Source organism: Blennius ocellaris (genome assembly GCF_963422515.1).
Source record: "Blennius ocellaris genome assembly, chromosome: 5".
Taxonomy (NCBI): domain Eukaryota; kingdom Metazoa; phylum Chordata; class Actinopteri; order Blenniiformes; family Blenniidae; genus Blennius; species Blennius ocellaris.
Window position 1 is genome coordinate 9,842,480 of NC_137654.1, and position 19,550 is coordinate 9,862,029.

Sequence of the window (19,550 nt, forward strand, 5' to 3'; positions counted from 1 at the left end):
TATTGATGCATCTTAATGATATTTCACATTCATGTTCAAATATGTATTCCACTTCTATATTAAATACTGCAACATGGATATTAGAATCTGTATCCCTACCCCAGTATATCTCTCTGTGTTATTGTTTTCCCCTCACCCAACCGGAATAGCAGAAAGCCACCACCTCTGAGCCTGGTGTTGCAAAGGTTTCTTCCTGTTTGGAGTTTTTCCTTGCCACCACTGATTATGCTTGCTCATGTGGATTTGTTCGGTCTCTCTCTGTGAAAAGCACCAATGACTGTGTTGTATTTGATGCTACATAAAGAGAGTTGAATTTAATTACATTTAAATATTAGAACTCAAGACATAATTTTAATTGTTTACCTTTATATATTGAATTGATGTAATTTAAATGAAAGCGGTATCAAAGATGAGTACTAATGAGTAAGAGAGGCAGATTAAAATTATGTAAAAAGTGGAAAAGAATGCCAGCAATATATGTTATAATGGGGAAATGGAATAAATAAATAAATAAATAAATGATAATAATACTGCCAATAATAACAACAACAATAATAATAATAATAATAATAATAATCATAATAATAATAATAATAAATTATATAATTTCCTTATTATAATGAAACAAACATTTGTTAAAGTAGTTTATTGAAAGTTTGTGTTACATTTCAGTGGTCATGAACAAATATGAAACAGTAAGTTTACTCAGAGTACAGTCAATGATGTGCTGTAAGCCAGCCAGCCAGGGTCCTTTCAGTAGGGGGCAGCAAAAAGGTAACAGTCGTAAGATGTAAACAGCACGTCTGTAAATACTCCAAGAGGTTAATTATCATACATACACGTATCTTGATTTATAAATATGAATAAAAGCTCTGTGTCCAGACAGCAGTACACAGCACCCCTTCAGTTACGCACACAAATCTGTGTTATGAACAGTATGTCTCCAGTTTCAGGGCGTGTGATTGGTCTGGCTGTAATTCTTATGAAAGTTCAACACAATCCCTTTTATCAAAGAACACATTGTAATGTTGTGCACGCGACAAGTAACCAAAGTTGTCAAACATGCTGAAAGAGAAGTCACTTGAGTAAAAAGCAAATGCGTTCACCATTAAATCAGACACTCACACGTCCACATGGCTCACATATGGTGTGTAAACCGTTCTCCAAAACAAGCCAGATAAAACATTCCCAGCATGCCTCGCTCTGTATTTTGCACGACAGACTTTAAAAGAAGCTTTAAAGTGAAGCGTTTTCTACAGGTGTAACCCAGATGAGACAGTAAAAAAAAAAAAAAAAAAATAACAGAAAAGCAGAGAAGCAGAGCAGAAGTTCTCCTCTGTGTTGTGGATCGTAGCGGTCAACATGTGGCTGATCCTGTTTCAAACTACTTCTCAGTGTCTTTGGATTCCACTCGAGTGCTCAGTAACCACACACGTCCCTCCTGGAAGACGTCCACAGAGGAGAGAGGCACAGGAAAGAGTTATGGCTGAAAGTCAGCATTCTTCTCGCCGTCGTCCCTCCATGTTTGGTAAGGTGCAACTTGCAGTTCTGGGGGGCTATGACTGGTAGCCGTAAGCGAAGGCTTCTGCAAGGAGGAAAACAGCAGATGAGTCATTTAAAAAAATATGTTTCTCTGAGAGGGCAAAGCAAAACACATTGAATGCGATGGGCTTCATTTAAACAACGAAGCCGAAAACAACGCTTCTGTGTTTCTCTGACATGCAATGGAACAAAAAATGATGAATGTGGAGATGTGGATGAAATCCCAGCCATGTCTACAGTGTGACACTTCTCTTCAGTCAAAATAGAAGAACTTCTTCTGTGAATTCTGACTGAACAATTCATTTTAATTTAGGAGACAAACCACAGCACTATTTGAGTCTTTTAAATTGGGCTGGACCAGTAAAATGATTACCTATTTATAATTTACTTACTTTTAGAGAAAAGTTATACAATAGGGCTGGGGTTCAGGGGTTCAGGGGTCACATACTGACAAATTTCCCCTTAAGTGGTCAGGGCCGGTAAAATGGTGCCAAAATAACCCTTAAATTTGAACTTTAAAAGTTTTTCTTTGTTGTGGCGCAGGGTATACGTTATGGAAATGTCCATATTTTTGTAAAAAAACAAAACAAACAACTACTCAGGAAAATGACTACAATCGCAACATAATGCCGATTTTAATGAAACCTTCTGGTGCAAAACACAGTGATATGTTGCAAAAAAAAAACCTGTTCCTTGCAATGATCTCAGGGTGACAGTGTTTTATCCGCCCGCTTTGCTTAAAAAAATTTGTTTAAAAAGAAAAATGTGTGTTTTCTTCTAAATCTTTTTGCCAGGTGGCTAGGTGAGCTGGATTGGAGTCTTGTGGGCCGGTTTTGGCCCACAGGCCTTATGTTTGGCACCCCTATTATACGATTATATCCTGAGAATGCTCACTTTAAATACACATGGCATAAAACCTGTCATAAAAACCTAGGAGCTGAGACTCTCTCACAGAGGAGGTAAATTAAATTCAGCTTCTCGCGGTCAAAACACAGCCACACAGTTGTGAAGTGGTTAGCACTTTTGCCTCACAGCAAGTATTTCGCTGGTATGAGTCTGGGTTTGGCTTGTGCAGATTTTGCATGATTCTCTTATGCATGCATAAGTGTTCTGTAGAAATTTCCATTTCCTTCCACTGCCCAAAAACCATGTATGTATGTGCATTCACTGGCAGTCAGCTTGGATTGGCTCCAGTAAGACACTGAGTTACCCACAGTGCAACATAAGGTGGGAATTCAATAGATATGGGCTTTTTGGATAGTTGCTTCCTACAAGACGACACAAAATCATACTTAGTTCTCCTTTGAAGGGACTCCGCAGCATTTTGAGAAACATTTGAAAACTGTAAAGGTCACTTTCTCTAGGAACCCCGGTGGGACTTGCCTGTATTAAACTGTGCGGTGCAGCACAGGCCCTCTCCACGCGCCGTCCGGTAAATAGGCGACACGCACACCCTCGCTGAAGGTGGGAGGTGATTGAGGCGTGTTGACAGTGAGTCGGGGGGCAGGTAGAAGGAGGAGCGTTGGCCAACGACGGCGTTTTCCTGTCCCTCCCAGGTGAGCCAGTAGCCCCTCAAACCAGAAATGCTGCCCTTCCAGTCCACCTGCACAGAGTCACTACCCACTGTGGTGAGCTGGAGGTCCGCCAGGGCTGGAGTCACTGGAAATGGAAACCACAAAGAAGTCTGGCAGGCTGTATCTCAAAAGGGAAGAAAACTTGGAAAAAGGAAAAAAAAAAAGTACCGGTAAAAGCAAGAGAAAAATGACACTTTCCAATCTGCTCTGCACTGGAGGAGCCTTGAAAGACCCAAAACCAGAATGCACTTATGAGTAATTATCTGAAATTCTAGATGTAGAAAGGACAATGCTGTGCAGGATTAGGATTAACGTCTCGATCAAGTTTCACTGTTTCTCACATAAAGTAGAAACCGGGTGGACTCCCAATCCCGGAGGGTTGGTGGTTTGACACCCCAGCAATATTCACTATAACTCACCTTCTTGAGTGCATGCTTTCACCGACATGGCCCTCTCCTTTCCAGAGACGTGTCGGGCACTCACGGTGACCAGGTAAGTGGTGTCAGGCTGAAGATCTCTGAGCAGAGTTGAGTTTTGGGCTCCTCCCACCGTGATGGCGTGGAGCTTGCCCCTGGGCAGGGGAGAGTATTCAACGTAGTAACTCCGGACTTTCTCTGGCTGCAGAGGACCCCAACTCACCCGGACACTGGTTGGCCCCGAGTTCGAGACTGTTACCACAGCTGGACTCTGCACCTCTGGAGTGTGAGAAACACGAATCAACACAGAACAGAATTATTGCAAATGTAACTAAAAATACATTAGTATTTAGAAATATTTCTTGTTGACTGCTTTGAAAACTGAGAAACGATGAAGACATTCTTTAATTATTCTCCCTGTCATTAACTGGTTTGATATTAAACTTAAAAATAAATCAAATGTCTCAAAAATACATCAACTATTGATATTTTTCTCTTCAGATCCCAGGAATTCTGAATAACATTAATTCCACAAAAGTTGAGACACTTTGTAAAATGTCAATATATTTTTTTTAAATCCAATAATCAGAAAACCAGTGAGGCCATAGAGTTCATTGAATGCTGTGCAAAGACAATATATCAAAGCAAAGACTTGAAATATGTAAAAAGCCACTTTGGCAAATGTACCGCTACCCCTGCTTCTGCGTCTGCTTTTTTAATTTGCTGTCCACTTGTTTTCAGATGACATTTATTGTCACTTTTCATATGAATCCAGTAACAATTTCAAGATATTTAAGCTCGTTCATTGTCTTGAATGCCAATAGGAATTGGACTACAAAATATTTCTTCAACCGTAAAGCTGATAAGATGGAGCTTTTAGTAGTTGGTCTAGAAAGGTGATCGATGATCATGCAAATTGTAGGGACTTTTTAATCATATCCTTTGATTAAATAAACTAATCATGATTTTCTTATTGTGCCAATGTAGCCTTCTCTTAAAAGAGTGTTTGGCCTTGGTTGTCTGTAAACTCTCCAAAATGCTGCTTCAATGTTATTTAGCAGGGCTTGTATCTTGTATCGAAAACTCGTATTTTCTTCATTGACTCCCTGTTTAGTTTCATACACAAGTGTACATTTTTACCAATTTGTATCATTGAATTTGTCCAACTAATATTTCTGAATCATTAGAAAAATAGCACCTTAATTATGGAGCTCTTTGCCCACAGATATACAGTAGCCTGATACTCTGGACTCCCTCAAAGGCGGCTCAGGATTTACCTCTTCAAAAAGGCTTTAGTGAACTGGTCTGTATCTTATTTCATTTGTGTGCATCAAGTTCTTTATTGTTTTGTTTTTTGCTTAATTTTTTTACCTCTGAAAATTCCTTTTATATTTAATTGTGAGTGCTCTGTATAGGACTGCGTTATACTTGTCTGTGAAAAGCTATCTCTAAATTTTCTTTTTCTTTTTTTTCCCTAAGTTGTAAATTACTTAAACTTATGTAGTATCACCTTTAACATGCTTTTTTTTTTTTGCGTGTATCAGTCAAAATACGCATTTATTTCTTAAGCTTGATTCTGTAAAAGTCTGCTTCTGATACATGTATTGTTTTTGAACTGATTTCTATCAAACATAGAAAATGATTAAAATTTATTGTTTACATTTCCCAATATTTTAGTTCTTACAGAATTCAGGTTGTACTCTAAATATTAAACAATATTATAAAAATGTTTGGGACAGTGTGAGTTCTATAACAGGAAACATGTTGAAGGGAACATAGTTCAAGACAAGTTAGACTAATAGGAACTATGAAGCAGATTCTTATGCAGTGATATCCAGCAGGTCATTCCTACATTTGCTTTACTGGATCCATTGAATGTGAGAATATCTCTCTACTTAAACCAAGAAAAGATTGTGTGTTGCACGAAAGTGCATAAATATGTGTTGTGACACCCCTTGTAAAAAAGGTTGTAACCGAACCTGGCTTTGTAGTGAAGGAGACGGAGATCGTGTTAAATGCTTGATCATTAGACTCCGGGGTCAGAGTGGCAGAGTAGGTGGTGTCAGGATTCAGGCCTGTCAGTCTGACAGTGTTGGAGTCTGCAGGCTGTGTCACTCTCTGGTACTGACTCCCCCCGGTGCTCGGACTGGTCCCGGTTCCGCCGAGACCTCCTCCTCCCCCGCCTGTCAGGACCGGACTGAAGCGGATCTCGTAGTAGCCATTCAGACCGGCCAGAACGGGCCGCCACTGCAGCGTGGCGGCGTTAGTGGAGACGTCTCGGACTTGAATTCGCCCGGCTCTGATAATCTCTGTTGGAGGACGGGGAGAAAAGAAACAATGCGCGAGTTGTAATTGTGCAAAAATAGAAGGAGAAATGATAGCGAGGAGGAAGACGGCCTGACAGGCGGCTAAAAATGCCTTGGCCTCAGACAGCCACCCACATGGACACAGACAGACGGACTTCGAAATGCATTCGCAAGCCATGCGACATAACAACTTGAAATAGCCAGCGCAATGGGGCCCTGCAGCAAAATAACCAATACCGCGGAGGCAATGATATTTGTGCTTCTTTCCACACATAGCAGGAATTAGTGCATTGGTCCTTGTTGTTCATGACCCTTATTTAAACCATACATCATGACGTACAGCTGCACTGTGTACTGTACACATGACGAGGCGTCCCCACTGAGTGTTACGGCAGTTACCTAATCAGGCCAGAGAAATGGGTGATCTCCCAGGGCTCTATCTATATATAAATAAATATATATTTGTGTGTCATGTCTGGCATAGTGTTGGAGGATGCCGCAAGGGAAGTTGAATCATTAATCCATTAATAGATCTGCCTATCTCATTACAAAGAGGCTTACACATGCACACAGACACTCCCGATGTCCCGGCTTCTTATTTCATCTCACTGTCTTCAGGAGCTTGTGAAGAATTAGAGTGCAGCACAACGCCATGTAATGAGTCTGGGTATGATCAGAGATGTCTGAATTGGAAGGGATATATTATAAATAGTTCACTGTATGGGAGACGCAGCTTCAGATAGTCTTGAAAAAGCTCTTGGTGATATGTACACCTGTTGGGAATCTCATTTTACAGGCTGAACATTTGACTAATAAACATATAATTGGCCTCAATATTGATGAATGAGGCCAGAAATGCAATCGAACACTTATCAATGAAATTACAGTCAACATACATTATCCGGAAAACCAAAAACACTGATAAGCACATGGTCTATTGCAGATGCAAGTCTTAAAAAATAGATGAATATAAAATAAAGTACAATAATTCAGTTATAGTCAAAACAAATACAAGATATTTTCCTGACTTTAATGAGGCACTTATAGTTAATTCTTAAAGATTAGAAAACTTGAGCGCGTAAGGCTGCGCAACCTCTCTGATCACTGATTTGACAAAACATCAGAGTGAAGCTAAATGCTTGGAGACACAAACTCTCACCAACAAACCAAAGCAATCGGCAGTTTATAGAGCTCAGCACTCAACTCAAGACATGTGTGAAAAAAGTTTTGCTGAACTTAGAGCATGCAAAGTCTCGGACCCTTTTGTGATTTCAGACACCCGCCAACTGGCGCCGTATCATACTCACCAATGATGGCATCCCGCAGGTCTTCGGTGATGATGCTCATATCATCAATGTCCACAAAGTGCAGGTGGTCTTCAACAGGTGGGCTCACCACCTGCCTCAGCACCTGGTAGTTGCTGTGTCCGGTGGAGACCACCAGCACGGCCACGCCCTGCTCCCTCAGCTCAGCCATTGGTTCCACAACGTCCCCTGGTTTCACCCCGTCCGTCAGCCACACCAGCACTCTGGGGAGCCCCGGCCTCGCCCCATCCGGCCCGCCGGGTATCAACACACGCTCTTTCGCTATTTTCAAGGCCTCCACGGTGTTGGTGTCACCCCTGAGAGGCTTGATGCCCCTCAGAGCCCCCTGGAGGCTGCTCTGAGAGCTGTGGTCGTCGAAGCCAAACTCAAGGCGTGGTCGTGTGCCCACCTGAAGGAGTCCCACCTTCACCTGGTCCTCTCCCAGGGAAAAGGGGAGCAGCAGCTCAGACAGGAAGCTGAGCATGCGGGAGTGCTCGTAGGACGACACGCTTCCTGACGAGTCCAGTAAGAAGAGGACGTCGCCCTCGCAGCAGTTCAACACTGAAGAGGAAACATCAGGATGAATTAAAGGCACGATATGTCACATTTTTGTCAAAAGCATAGAAAACTTCACGTAGCAAGGGTTACATGGAGGCAACAACTTTCCTCAGAGGGATAGATGACGAATGCTTTTCTTGTTTCTTTCTAACTAACAACCATCTGGAAATCAAGTCTTGTAATACCAGCTTCTACCATTAGATGATGCCGTGAGTCACATCAGAATCATCAAAGAAGAAAGGAAGAAGCAGCTAAAGCTAATACGGCTGGAGGGAAGATTTAACAATACAGTGGCTTAACCTTTTTGCCATTTACTGGATAACAAGCAAAACTCAGAAGAAGACTGTTTCACAGGTTTTTCTTGCTTGGAACCCCCAAAAGTACCCTCTCTGACAACGTTACAGTGAAACCAGAAATCAACGGGAAGTTTCCTAGGTTTTCTAAGTGAAGACCAAGCCTCTCAACCCCCATTTGGATCTATGGATCAGGTTAAAGGACTCAACACTCAACCGTCCAGTGCACATAGGAGTCGATACCTTCATTCTACACACTTTTGATATGAAGATCATGTAGGTCAGTGAGTATTTAGAAGAAGTTTTTAGAATTCAACGCTCCCTTTCTTTCCATGCACCGCACAATCTTGACTGTGTCCTCGGCTCAGAACTGCCTGCATGAAAGCAGGAGCAAATAACAAACAAGCAATTACTGTGGAGATAAGCACAAATCAAAACAAACCCAGGAACTATGCAATGGTGCAGGAACTGTGATAAATTCTGAGAGGGGACGGTGGATTAGTTGCTTTCAAGCACTGGGCTGGAGGGTTTTTTTCCCTCCCACTTTCAATTTTCCACATTTTGTAATAGAAAGTTATACAAAATTCCAAAAGTGAAGAAGATGAAGGAGAAAACAGTAGCTGCTGGGTATTAGTGAGAGTGGAGGGAGGGAGAGGAGGAGGAGGGGAGGAGGAGGGGGAACCAGGGGAAGTTAAAGGCGTTAAAAGGTAAGGAATGAGGCAGGGGGGTAAAGGGGGGAGGCAGTTCCATGTGAGAGATGAGGAGGAATGCTGGACGGCTGTATGGAGAGCAGCGAGAGGACGAGAGAAGCTGCGGCAGCAGTGACATTTCCTTGCAGATGTTCAGACTGTGAAGTTATCCAAATGGGCAAAAAAATACACCACTGCCTAAAATCTCAGATCACGGGTAAAGAAAAAAAAGGGGGGGAGGGGGCTTTGAGACTGAAGGAAGACCTTGAATTTCTTTGATCGTGGTTACAGGCATTTAGACAGCCTTCGAAATCCCCCTCCACTTTATATCCTTCTTATTGGTCCAAATATGTGAAAGACAAACACATAAAATCAGATGCTGATAAGAGTTTGAGACATTGAAACCTGAGGAAGAATGTGCAGGCACATGACTCAAGTCACCACTTTTCCTGTCATCAATCTCCAGAATTCCTCACATCTCTCTTGTTGTTTGGACTTTGGAGTAAGTGTGCTGTATCCCCCTATCACCTCCACCCCTCCCCGGTGTCTACCTGTGTGCAGGTATGCCTTTATCTACAAGTCCTGTCTGGAGATAGCAGATTCACTGTTTATCCAGCCTGCTCTTATCGTGAGCTCCATCACTTGGATTCATTGGTGGACTATTAGTGCTCAGGTGATGTGAGTGTGGAAAAAAAATATAGGGGGGCTAAACCTCATATAGCCTCTTGTGAAACACGGAGAGAGCAGAGAAAGCGTTACAACATGCTGTACACATGACAAGATCATGAGGCGTGTGCACAGTAAATTTTGTGGGATGGATTTACTGAAATGCAACATTTGCACAGGTTTGACAAGTGATATGAAGATAAGCTCTGCAGAAGATTTCTTGATTGCACTTAATTTTGCACTCAAATACGTTACCACAGCTACAGAAAACTAAGCTGATAGCATTTTGACATTTGAGTTGATGAACTTAAACGTGATTATTGAATGTAAATACTTCGCTTACAAACTTAATTTTCCCCCTCCGCTTCACACATTTGAGTATGTTTCAAAATTGAGCTGTTAATTTTCTTTTAGTATTAAGAAATGAACGCAGAAAAATACGCTTTTTAAATGATTTGATACAATTTGTTGAAATTGAACTTTTAATTGGCTGTAATCCACAAAATAACTGAGTTTGATGAACTCAAACACAAATATAATGGTTTATTAACTCAAAACATGAAAGTTTTTGAATCAACAAAATGTTTGAAATAAAGATAATGTAACTATTTTCACTATTTTCTTTTGCTCTTTGTGAAAATATAATTACATAAATCTGCTTAATTCTAGCTTCTAAATCTAGGTTGATATTAGAAGATAATTATTTAAAAAAAACATGACAGCATAGGCTAAACACCCAGCACACTTATAAAAAGCCCAATTATTGTTATTTAAGTTGTCTCACCAGGTCACTATTAATGGAACGAGCAAAGCAACAACATCTCACTCACTGTCACGCTGAGAGAGTCCTAAAAATCTGCCCCTAACGGGCACACCAACACCAAGTTACACCTCTTGGTTTCACGGTCATGAGCTTTACCAGGGTGGGGTGTTATGATGACAGCCCATGATGATGTGTTCATGACAAATCTGTTGCCACTGACATTTAGACACACAGGCTGCTTTGAGAAAATTGCCTAAAGTCACAGTGATGATCAACTCTTCATCTGAGTGAACAGAGGGCACATCTCTTTCAGATTTCTTCATGTTTAATCATCATCAGATCATGGGATATGTATACATTTGAGTACTTTTTACCAAGAAAAATTAGTTGGGGTGACACAGGGAATGAAATAATCTGAGGAACTCTCGATATCAAATGCAATCTATAAGTTATTTTACTTGTGCAAAAAGACATTTTCAGTTCCACAGACTTTATTCAACTTCAGAAACAGACGTAACAAAAAAACTTCCTATCATGTCTTAAATCACAAAAGAATCAAAATAATCTTAAATTAACTTTAGGATTTGGGTAAAATGTTCCACAAATATGATCTGAGGTGGACAACATGTGTGGAAGTCAAAGCAGCAATCAGTGCTGTCACTCTTGTTGTATTTCTTTTCTCATGATGATAATGACAAAAAAACATGTATATTTGGAGACTGCTTTGTCTTCCCTTGACCATCTCACATTTTATTCAGCTTAGGCTTGGCTGCAGCCAGTGGCAGCTGACTCTGGGCGAAGGCAGGGTACACCCTGAATCTGTTCCCAGGCCGTTACATTGCAATCACAGAGACAGACAGTCAACACACACACACATTTAGCCAATTTGACATCCCCAATTAAATTCATTTCTAGAGTCGTCATTATACTATGGTCAACGCCAAAACATTTCATCAACTAACAATAATGTAAAATGTAATTTCAAGGCTCTCTGGTTGATATGGGGAGCACCTGCGCCTTCCACGGGATCCCTGGGTGGTCCCTGAACGCCCCAGGCATCTGGGATTTCATCAACTGACAATTCGATAGCTGGAGTGGGGACATTTGACTGAAAACACTGATGTAATATCAACCCCACCCTGATCCACCCTGAACTAATCCTCTGACTTCAGACTGTCTCCCCACCTCCTGCAGCATAGTTAGTGGCAAAGTGTATTGTCTCTCGTGTAATCAGCAACCCTTTTTATAGTAACAGAGAAATTTGAGCACACTTCAGAAGTTTTTTTTTTTTTATTTTTTTTTTAATGTTTATTTTGTCACCTTTGCGCTCATATGAATATGATTCCTCATGGGTTTCGATGGATAGGTGGCGCTTACCTCCCTCAGGTGCGGTGTTCTGGGTCGTCCCAGTCCGCAGAAGCAAACCCAGCAGCATCCATGTCAGAAACATCTCCATCAGAGTGAATCAGATCCGCAGATGTTACTAAACAATATCACAAACGGAGGAGTCCACCATATATCCACCGGAGCCGTGCGGAGCTGTGCGAAGCGCACTCCAAGTCGATCAGTGAGTCACAGCCAGAGGAAACATGGTTTTAAATGAGTCACATCCAGACGGCCTTATCTCTCCTTCCTCCGCTGAGCATAACCACTCACTCGGTAACTGGAGTCCGCCGAGGTTAAACTTAAACTGGAGGCGCAAAGTTACCTCACCGTGCGTAAAGTTCGAACGCGCGTCGTCAATTGCGCGCAGCTCGCGGCGCACTCAGGGAACAGAAGTAGAGCGAGAGAGTAAAGACAAGAGTTCCCGGAAACTTTCAAAACAAGACAGAGAATTAGATATTGATAGGGCCTTAATCACTAATGAAAAACAAACAAATGTTCGCAAAATGGAGCAGCCACTTATTCTTTTAGATATTTTTCATCAAGTTTACCTGTATTATTACTACTGTTATAAACATTCTTCTTGTTGTTGTTGCTTTTTTTGTAGTTTGATACAAATGCACAATATTCTGTGAAGAAGCAAGTAAGTATAGTAGGAAAAAAGTGTAAATTGTCAACTATATCAGGTTTTCAAATTTTTCTCATCTATCCATCTATGTTAAAGTAATTGTATCTAACTTGGACAAAATTTCCTTCACAATTGTCAGCAGTTTTAATTAATATTCTATGTTTCTATATTTGTCAGATCTTGACAATGTTGAGGTCATATCACAACTGTCGGGAGTTATCCTTATAGAGTACTACAATTTGAAAAAGTTGATTTTATTTTGAAGCAGAGTTGTGGTCGCTGTAACTCATTTCTGATTCCTTCTGCTTGACACCTCCTCCTTATGCTGCTCCTCACTCCTCCCTTCTCTCTCCAGTCTCCCCGGTTACTCAGAATAGTAAGTAGGCTCCCCATCCAGGCGTCAGCTTGAATCTGAAACATATTTAGAGTCAGATCTTCAAGTTACCCCATTAGCAAATGGAGGTAAAGTGTTTAAACAGAGTCATAAATCTTACACATCAGGATGAATCCCCTGATCTAAGGTCAGGTGTATCTCAACTGCTCTCTTAATAGCTTTTGCACACACTTGAGTCAAACTTCAGAGAATGGATGCATATTTTATTTATATCATTTTAGTCATCCTTTATTCTTAAAACCTATAACAACTAAGAATTTCAGCGATCCGAGAGATAGACAGAAAGTGGTTGGCCAAAAGAGACCACAAATACTCTGAAACCACTGGAAGTGAATGTTATGGGAAATTACACAGTACTCGGTCCTTGAGTGGAAAAGAGTAAACAGTTCCTTGTGTTTCGTATTCTAAGCGGCCAGCCACTCCACCTTTTAAAATAAATAAACACTGAGAGACAGAAAGAGACGCAAGCAGAGAGCCGGGTATCGTGAAGGCATATCAGAGCTGAGCTAAGATTCAGCTTGGAAACTATTAATAACTGTACACGTGAGAGAGACACAAACAAAGAAGAAACACAACTGTAGGAGGGAATAAATGGATGGAAGAGGATGGAAGAATTCATGTGGGACCAAACAAAGGTCTGGATTCCTCTGTGACACATTGTGTCCAAATACTTTTTCCAGTATATTATTCCAGCAAGACATTGACAATAAACACACCCTTCCCCTTCCTAATACACACACCTTGAAGCTAAACATTACCAATGCAGTGCAGTCAGGGATATGGAAGCATTACAATACCTCTATCTGACCTAATCTCGTGTTGAGACAATTATGTAGAGCAAACTCCAGGTAGCGGACAAGTGTAAGCAATTAATCGTAGATGTGGCTGGTGAGTCACCATTTCTGCACTTTCTTTCACTTTTAAGTGGTTGTTTTGACAACAATGATCTTTTATGTTTGTGGCCAGTTATTGAGTGTCTGTGCTAAAACCGAACTGCATTGCGATTCATTCACACCCTGCTACTACTGAAAAACACACATTAATTTCTCTGTGGATTTTTTTTTTTTTTTCAGCACCGCCCCTTCAGGGCTCAACAAGTTCTCACATGAATATTTGTAGCCCCCGAAGCTCATGGTCACCAAAACCTATTCCGAATATTGCAACGGGTGGGAGTTCTTTTCTTCGTGAGTGTATGTGTGTGTGTTTTCTTTTCTCGGCCTCAGCTGTAAATCAGTTGGATACACACCATATACCCCCACCTGGAACAACTTGGCAGGAGTGTGAAGTGTGTGCGTGAGAGCGGTGAATAGCTGAACATGCATGTTCACTGAGCAGTGAGTCTGAATGAAAGGTGATTGCTCACCATTTTTCATGGTGCACCGCGTTACTTTCTGCAACAACTGACTGATGTGTGTCAAACACGTGAAGTCATGTTTGGGTCTGACATCGTGCTGAAATCTGCAGACCTTGCCGGCTGTTTCCACCCAGCTCTGCCTCTTGTCAGCGCCCGGTCTCCACTGTCACTATCACCGTGTCAGATTATGCAACCTGAACGGTGACCTGTCTCTGCTCATCTTTACATACCACAGAGCAGGGATGACAACTGAAAGTCTTTTAAAGGGGGGGTACACACACACACACACACACACACACACACACACACACACACACACACACACACACACACACGCACACACACACACGCACACACGCACACACACACACACGCAGTAAACTTGACCTTTTTGCTCTATCACTAGAGCAGCACATGGGCTGGGCAGAACGGGAGGGGAAGTGAAAACAGCTCAATGTCATCGAGGCAATGGAAGACTTTACAACATTTTATTCATCAGAGCTTTCATGGGTGTGATTGTGTGGACATAAAAAAAAAAATTCATTTGGGAGGGAAATTGAAGGCAGTAACACTAAGTTACTGCAGCCTCTACAGGCTCTCATAACTTTGGCCCATAACAGCAGGCGGGTTGTAATTACCCATTCAAATTTTGGTTGCAGAGGATTTGGCCACATATTTGAATGCCACTGTTGGTGGTTTAGCAAATTCCACACATCTATATTTGCCAGTGATTCCTTCTTTCTGCCATGACCATGGTATGCGAGGTTTGGCTTGCAGCAAACCGAGGGCTTTGTGCAGATTCGTGGAAGAAAAGTAGAAGAATCTCCTTCAGGTTACTGAAAGAAACTGCTTGACACAAACATAAAAGACGGATGAGGAGAGGCACTTATTTCGGGAAAAGGTTTTAAAGAGAGGAATGAGGATGAAGCAGGTGGATGAGTAAGACTGAGCCAGAGGGATTTTGGATGGGATCCAAAAACAGAGACACAATTGAGTCAAATTTTCACGTAGGCCTGCCAGGCAAATTAGCACAGACAACATGTACAAAGAGCAGAGAACACTGTTGGCCTCCTGTGCACTTCTGACAACAAACATAAATAACAGCCATTAAACTAAAAATACAGATAGGGAAGTTGGAGGGACTTCCCATCACTTGGGTGTGCAGAAGACCAGAAGTCTGCCAAGTGCCCACCGGCTTCCTGAGCAGCACAGCGCCCTCCGGTCCTGCGTCAGTGGTACTTTCCTGCCTCCAACGATGAGCATCCTGTGTGTATCCACTGTTTGTCTTGTTGTTGTTTTTTTTAGTTGGCCGAAGGCATTTCTAAAGGCTTTAACATTTTGGAGCAGCCTTTGTTGGAAGAAAAACCCAACAGCAAGGGTGTAGCTTTAACCTCTGACATCAAATGAGGAAAGGAAAAATTGACGCAGACGGAAAATAAATTCATGTTGATATATTTAAAGAGACACTGCTTTGGTAGTGAGTTTGTTGCTTCTCATGCAGTGGTCCCTCGCATTCTTTTTTTTTTTTTTGTAACTCAGAAACACATAAATCACCTCTAAGAAAGGCAACCAATAATTTGCTCAAACATTACAGTGAAGCTAAGTGCTGGTGAGCACGCCCTCTTTCAGAAACGTACAAAAGCAGGAACCTTTAAAACCGAATCAATTAGCAGTTACCCAAGTCTGCTTAATAGGGTTTTATTTGACATTTGCAGATTTTAATGTTGATGATCTCAGAACAGGCAAACCCTCAGTTACCTACTGGGATCTCTGGTGTCCCCCTTCAGAGAGACCCCTGAAAAAAACATGGATTGAGGTGAGTAACCACGCATCATTATTTGCAGTCCAGACATGTTTATGCAGAGACCAACTTCAGATTAACAGAATACAACAGTAAGCCATAAACAAGTTATGAAATGAATGGGGCTGGTAGTTACTCTACCTGCAAGAAAACTGATAATGGCACGAGCAACAGCTGACATAAAAAGCCAAATATACAAAAATAGTGTCAGTGATCAGAACAAAGACAAATAGTATTCTGGCAAGGTAAGGCGACTTTATTTGTATAGAGCGATTCAGCAATAAATAAAAAGATTGTACATCTGAAAATGAAAATAACTGACAACAACAAAAATCATTAAAACATAAAAATATCAAAAAGAAGATAAGAAAAAAACAGACATGCAACGCAAGAAGATAATATTCAGCACAGAATAATACAGCAAAGACAAAAGTCTTCAACCTTTGGCCCAAAGTTGGAGCTATCCTGCAGTTTTCTGGGAGCTTGGTCCAAATAATTGCAGCATGATGACGAACGTTTGTTTCTCAGTTTAGGAAACAGAAAGCAGATTTGAACCAGAAGTCTGGATGGTTCATCAGAAAATAAGAAGATCCAATATGTATACTGGATTTAAACTATTCAAATATTTACTATGTGTGGTATTCTGAAGCCAGAGCTCAGAGGGACAAGAAGGAAAACAGTGCAAAGACTTGATACCTGGAGTAGCCTCATCTTTTAGTTTATTTCACAAAGACTAAAAACACACCAGCATTTTGATAAAGCTGTCTGATACATTTGGTCTGTCTGTCTGTCTGTCTGTCTGTCTGTCTGTCTGTCTGTTAGACCAGTAAAGAAAGGCATCACAGTTGTCTACTGAAGATAACGGTACGATTTAGTTCCTCTAAATGCAGCCCTTTAATGTTTGCTATATTTGTCAGGTGGTAGTCAGATTTGTTTGTAACCGTCTCAATAGCATTGGTGGTCAAACTCCATCACCACACCAAAGTTTCTGGCATTTTGCTGGCTTATTATACTCACAGATTGAAGATGGGTTGTTAACTTCTAATCATCCCTCTTTGGTTTCAGAAACGCCAGCAAGTCGTGTCATAAATAGATGCCTGAAACTTTGTTTTTGAACTTAGAACTCTGACTTCATCAATTAGCCATTCAACCACATTATACAACACAGTGTAAAGTTCTGGGAATTGCCATCCCATAAGTCTTTGTGCTATCCCAACAGCGCCACTGGCATCCCACAGCCGCCACTACACTATTTTACTTTTGCCTTTTTTAAAGTGGTAGAAAGATCTGGAATTTCTGAAGGTTGACCTGTTCAATACACTCACCAAGCGTCTTTACTGGACTGTAGCCTACTGGTTAAAAAGTGATGTAAATGGGTTAGTGAGTTTCATCTGCATAGTTATGAAAACGCATTGTGTTGGTATCCAGTCAGAAAGTAATGTGATATTAGACTAATAATCGGGTGAGATAGGTAGATAGACCTAACTTTAACGCTATGGCAGGTATCAGGACATAAACAGGTCTAAAAGAGAAAAGCATGCAAACCAAAATGAAAACTGCTGAACAAGCAATAAGAAAGCTGTACTGCACCATGAACGACATTTGTATAGCTAAAATATACAGCGCAACTGACCATTGAAAAGAATGAGGACAGTACATATATAGTTATATACACACAGGGAGCAAAGATGGAGCAAGAAACAGCTGACAACAGTCAGGGAGTAGTAAAGGTGAGGCAGCTCATGGGCAGCACAACAAGACACTGGAGGAGATGAGGGATTGAACATGTAGACATGAAACGTGAAATACAAAAAAGACTAACAAAACCAGATGAGACGAGACGAGACAAGACATGAACAGGCAGATAAGACTCAGACTGTACTGAGGCTTTAACATAACAGACGCCGCACCAGAACACAGCTATGCATAAATATGACACTGATAAGTTAAAGTATAAATCATCATAATATGGCCAGACATAAAGTACTGAAGACAAGACACCACAACAAATTACAGATTAATAACCATTAGAAATGTAATGGCCATATTAGAAACATCAACAATCAAAACAACCACATCAATATGAAAAGATATGAAGCAGGAACCATGATGAAATCAGACATGGGGAATCCCAACAAGGGCCTACATCTTTTATACAGAGAGGTGAGTCATGTCACCAATTTTTATATAGCGTTTATAAGTCAAAAGTTTTAGCTAATCCTGCTGGGGGAATGTTTGGTTGACTAAACCAGCCATGGGTAGTTTAGGTCATTTTTAATTGAATTGGGTCATTTTTAACAGTGCACTTCATGTGTTTGTGAACAGAAACAGAACTCTACACACTCCTGAAACTGGCAGTGTGAGATATAGCCTATAGACATAACTGTTGATATCACCCCATGTTCCAAGAATTCAAGACTTGACTGCAATCAAGGAAACGCTCAATCTCTGCTTTTCCTAAACAAATATGACAAGTAACATTAAACACAAGCAACGGTTTGGTTTCACCGGCAGGGCCGAGTGCACACAGGATAAGTCAAACTGAATATTTAACTTTGCGCAAACGTCTGCTTACTATCATTGAGTAGAATAGGTACAGCGAGAGTCATCTCGGTTTATAGAACATCTGTTTCACAATAATCAACAGCCCGGCGAGTCTCCACTTTGGTGAGGCCAACATCTACTGTAAGTTTCCACAGTGAAATGTCACAAGCTGCCTCTGCCTCTGCCAAGTTGGGCCAATCGAGGTTTTGCTCCATAGCTGGCTCAGCTCCTTTTGAGAAGTCCGCTCAGACAATGGTCTTATTGTACACGGGATAGGAAAGAGGACTTTATTTATAGATAGCTCGATACATGTACCCATCTTTTTTTAGTGCAGTGTTTGGACAAACTGACCAGGGGCAAGATGGATAATTTTTTTTCCAAAGATGACTGCTTGACAGTACAAGGTCAAAAGTTAAGAGTGCATTGCAACACCTGAGGTGAGAAAATACACTATGATTTATGAAGGAGGTGCCTGACAGAAGATTTTATGGCTAAATTTAACAGCACAGTAGAGACCTATTCCAGTGGCTTGTGAAGCGCGCCTAATAATCCCAAAGTCTTCTGGTAGGGCTCTGCTGGCTGCTTGCAAAATGTCTAAATCAAGGAGCCCCGAGCAAAGACCTCCGCTTTGTTGACGATGGCTCTGAAATATAAAAGAGAAATTCCATTCACAGCCTCAGCGTGCCCCCAAGTGCTCTATTGCACTCTCTGAAATGAAGGACATCCATCCAAAAGCCCATAACTGCTGAAAGAAACCTCCGGTGCTTGCCATAAACCGAGAACTACTCAAATCCCGCTTATTCAGAGACCACATGAGAAAGGTCAGTGGTGGTGACTCATGGATGTCAGAGCCCTCTGAGCGCTGGCTGTCTGTGGGAAGAAGGGTGGTGGAGTATAGTTGACTGGATGTATCAGGCATTTCTCACACACACACACACACGAAACACAATTCGACACTGTGCTCAAGAACTCCCATTAATCCTGTTTATGCCTTTTACTGTCCTGTCTCGTCATTCTGAGCTTTGTTTTCACGCTTCCTCTCCGCTCAAGTGTTTTTAATATAGAGAGCCTGTCATTGTTCTCCCTCTTTTACACCCTCATCCTTTTGGCTTGTCTTCCAAAGTGATTTTTGGCCACAGCAGACAGCAGCTGCATTCTCCATTCTCTCCTCCCTTCGTGACTCCTCGCCCCCTTTATTTGCTCCTCAGCAGCCCTAGTGCACTTTCTCCTGAGCCGTCCCCGCTGCCTCCCACCCTTAGTAACCTCATGTATACTTTAAAAACACACAGGCACACGAGCACACAGGCGCACAGGCCCTCACATGTATGCCGACAC

The 19,550-nt window shown here is 41.5% G+C and overlaps 1 protein-coding gene across 1 annotated transcript; it reads right to left on the reverse strand.

Moving 5' to 3' along the window:
* Window positions 1-639: 639 nt before the first annotated feature.
* On the reverse strand, window positions 640-11,841 carry vwa1 (von Willebrand factor A domain containing 1). The gene is made up of 6 exons (XM_080497354.1): window positions 11,489-11,841; window positions 7,146-7,703; window positions 5,512-5,841; window positions 3,536-3,811; window positions 2,926-3,201; window positions 640-1,585 (listed from the first exon to the last, which is right to left on the reverse strand). The coding sequence occupies exons 1-6, from the start codon at window positions 11,565-11,567 to the stop codon at window positions 1,557-1,559; spliced, it is 1,548 nt and encodes a 515-aa protein (XP_080353480.1). The 5' UTR covers window positions 11,568-11,841; the 3' UTR covers window positions 640-1,556.
* Window positions 11,842-19,550: the final 7,709 nt, after the last annotated feature.

Coding starts and splice junctions, on each gene's coding strand:
- vwa1 (XM_080497354.1), bottom strand. CDS start 11,567: ATGGAGATGTTTCTGACATGGATGCTGCTGGGTTTGCTTCTGCGGACT. Junction 5,842..7,145: donor CCTGCGGGATGCCATCATTG/GTGAGTATGATA, acceptor GTCCTCCAACAG/AGATTATCAGAGCCGGGCGA. Junction 3,812..5,511: donor CTCCTTCACTACAAAGCCAG/GTTCGGTTACAA, acceptor CTCACACTCCAG/AGGTGCAGAGTCCAGCTGTG.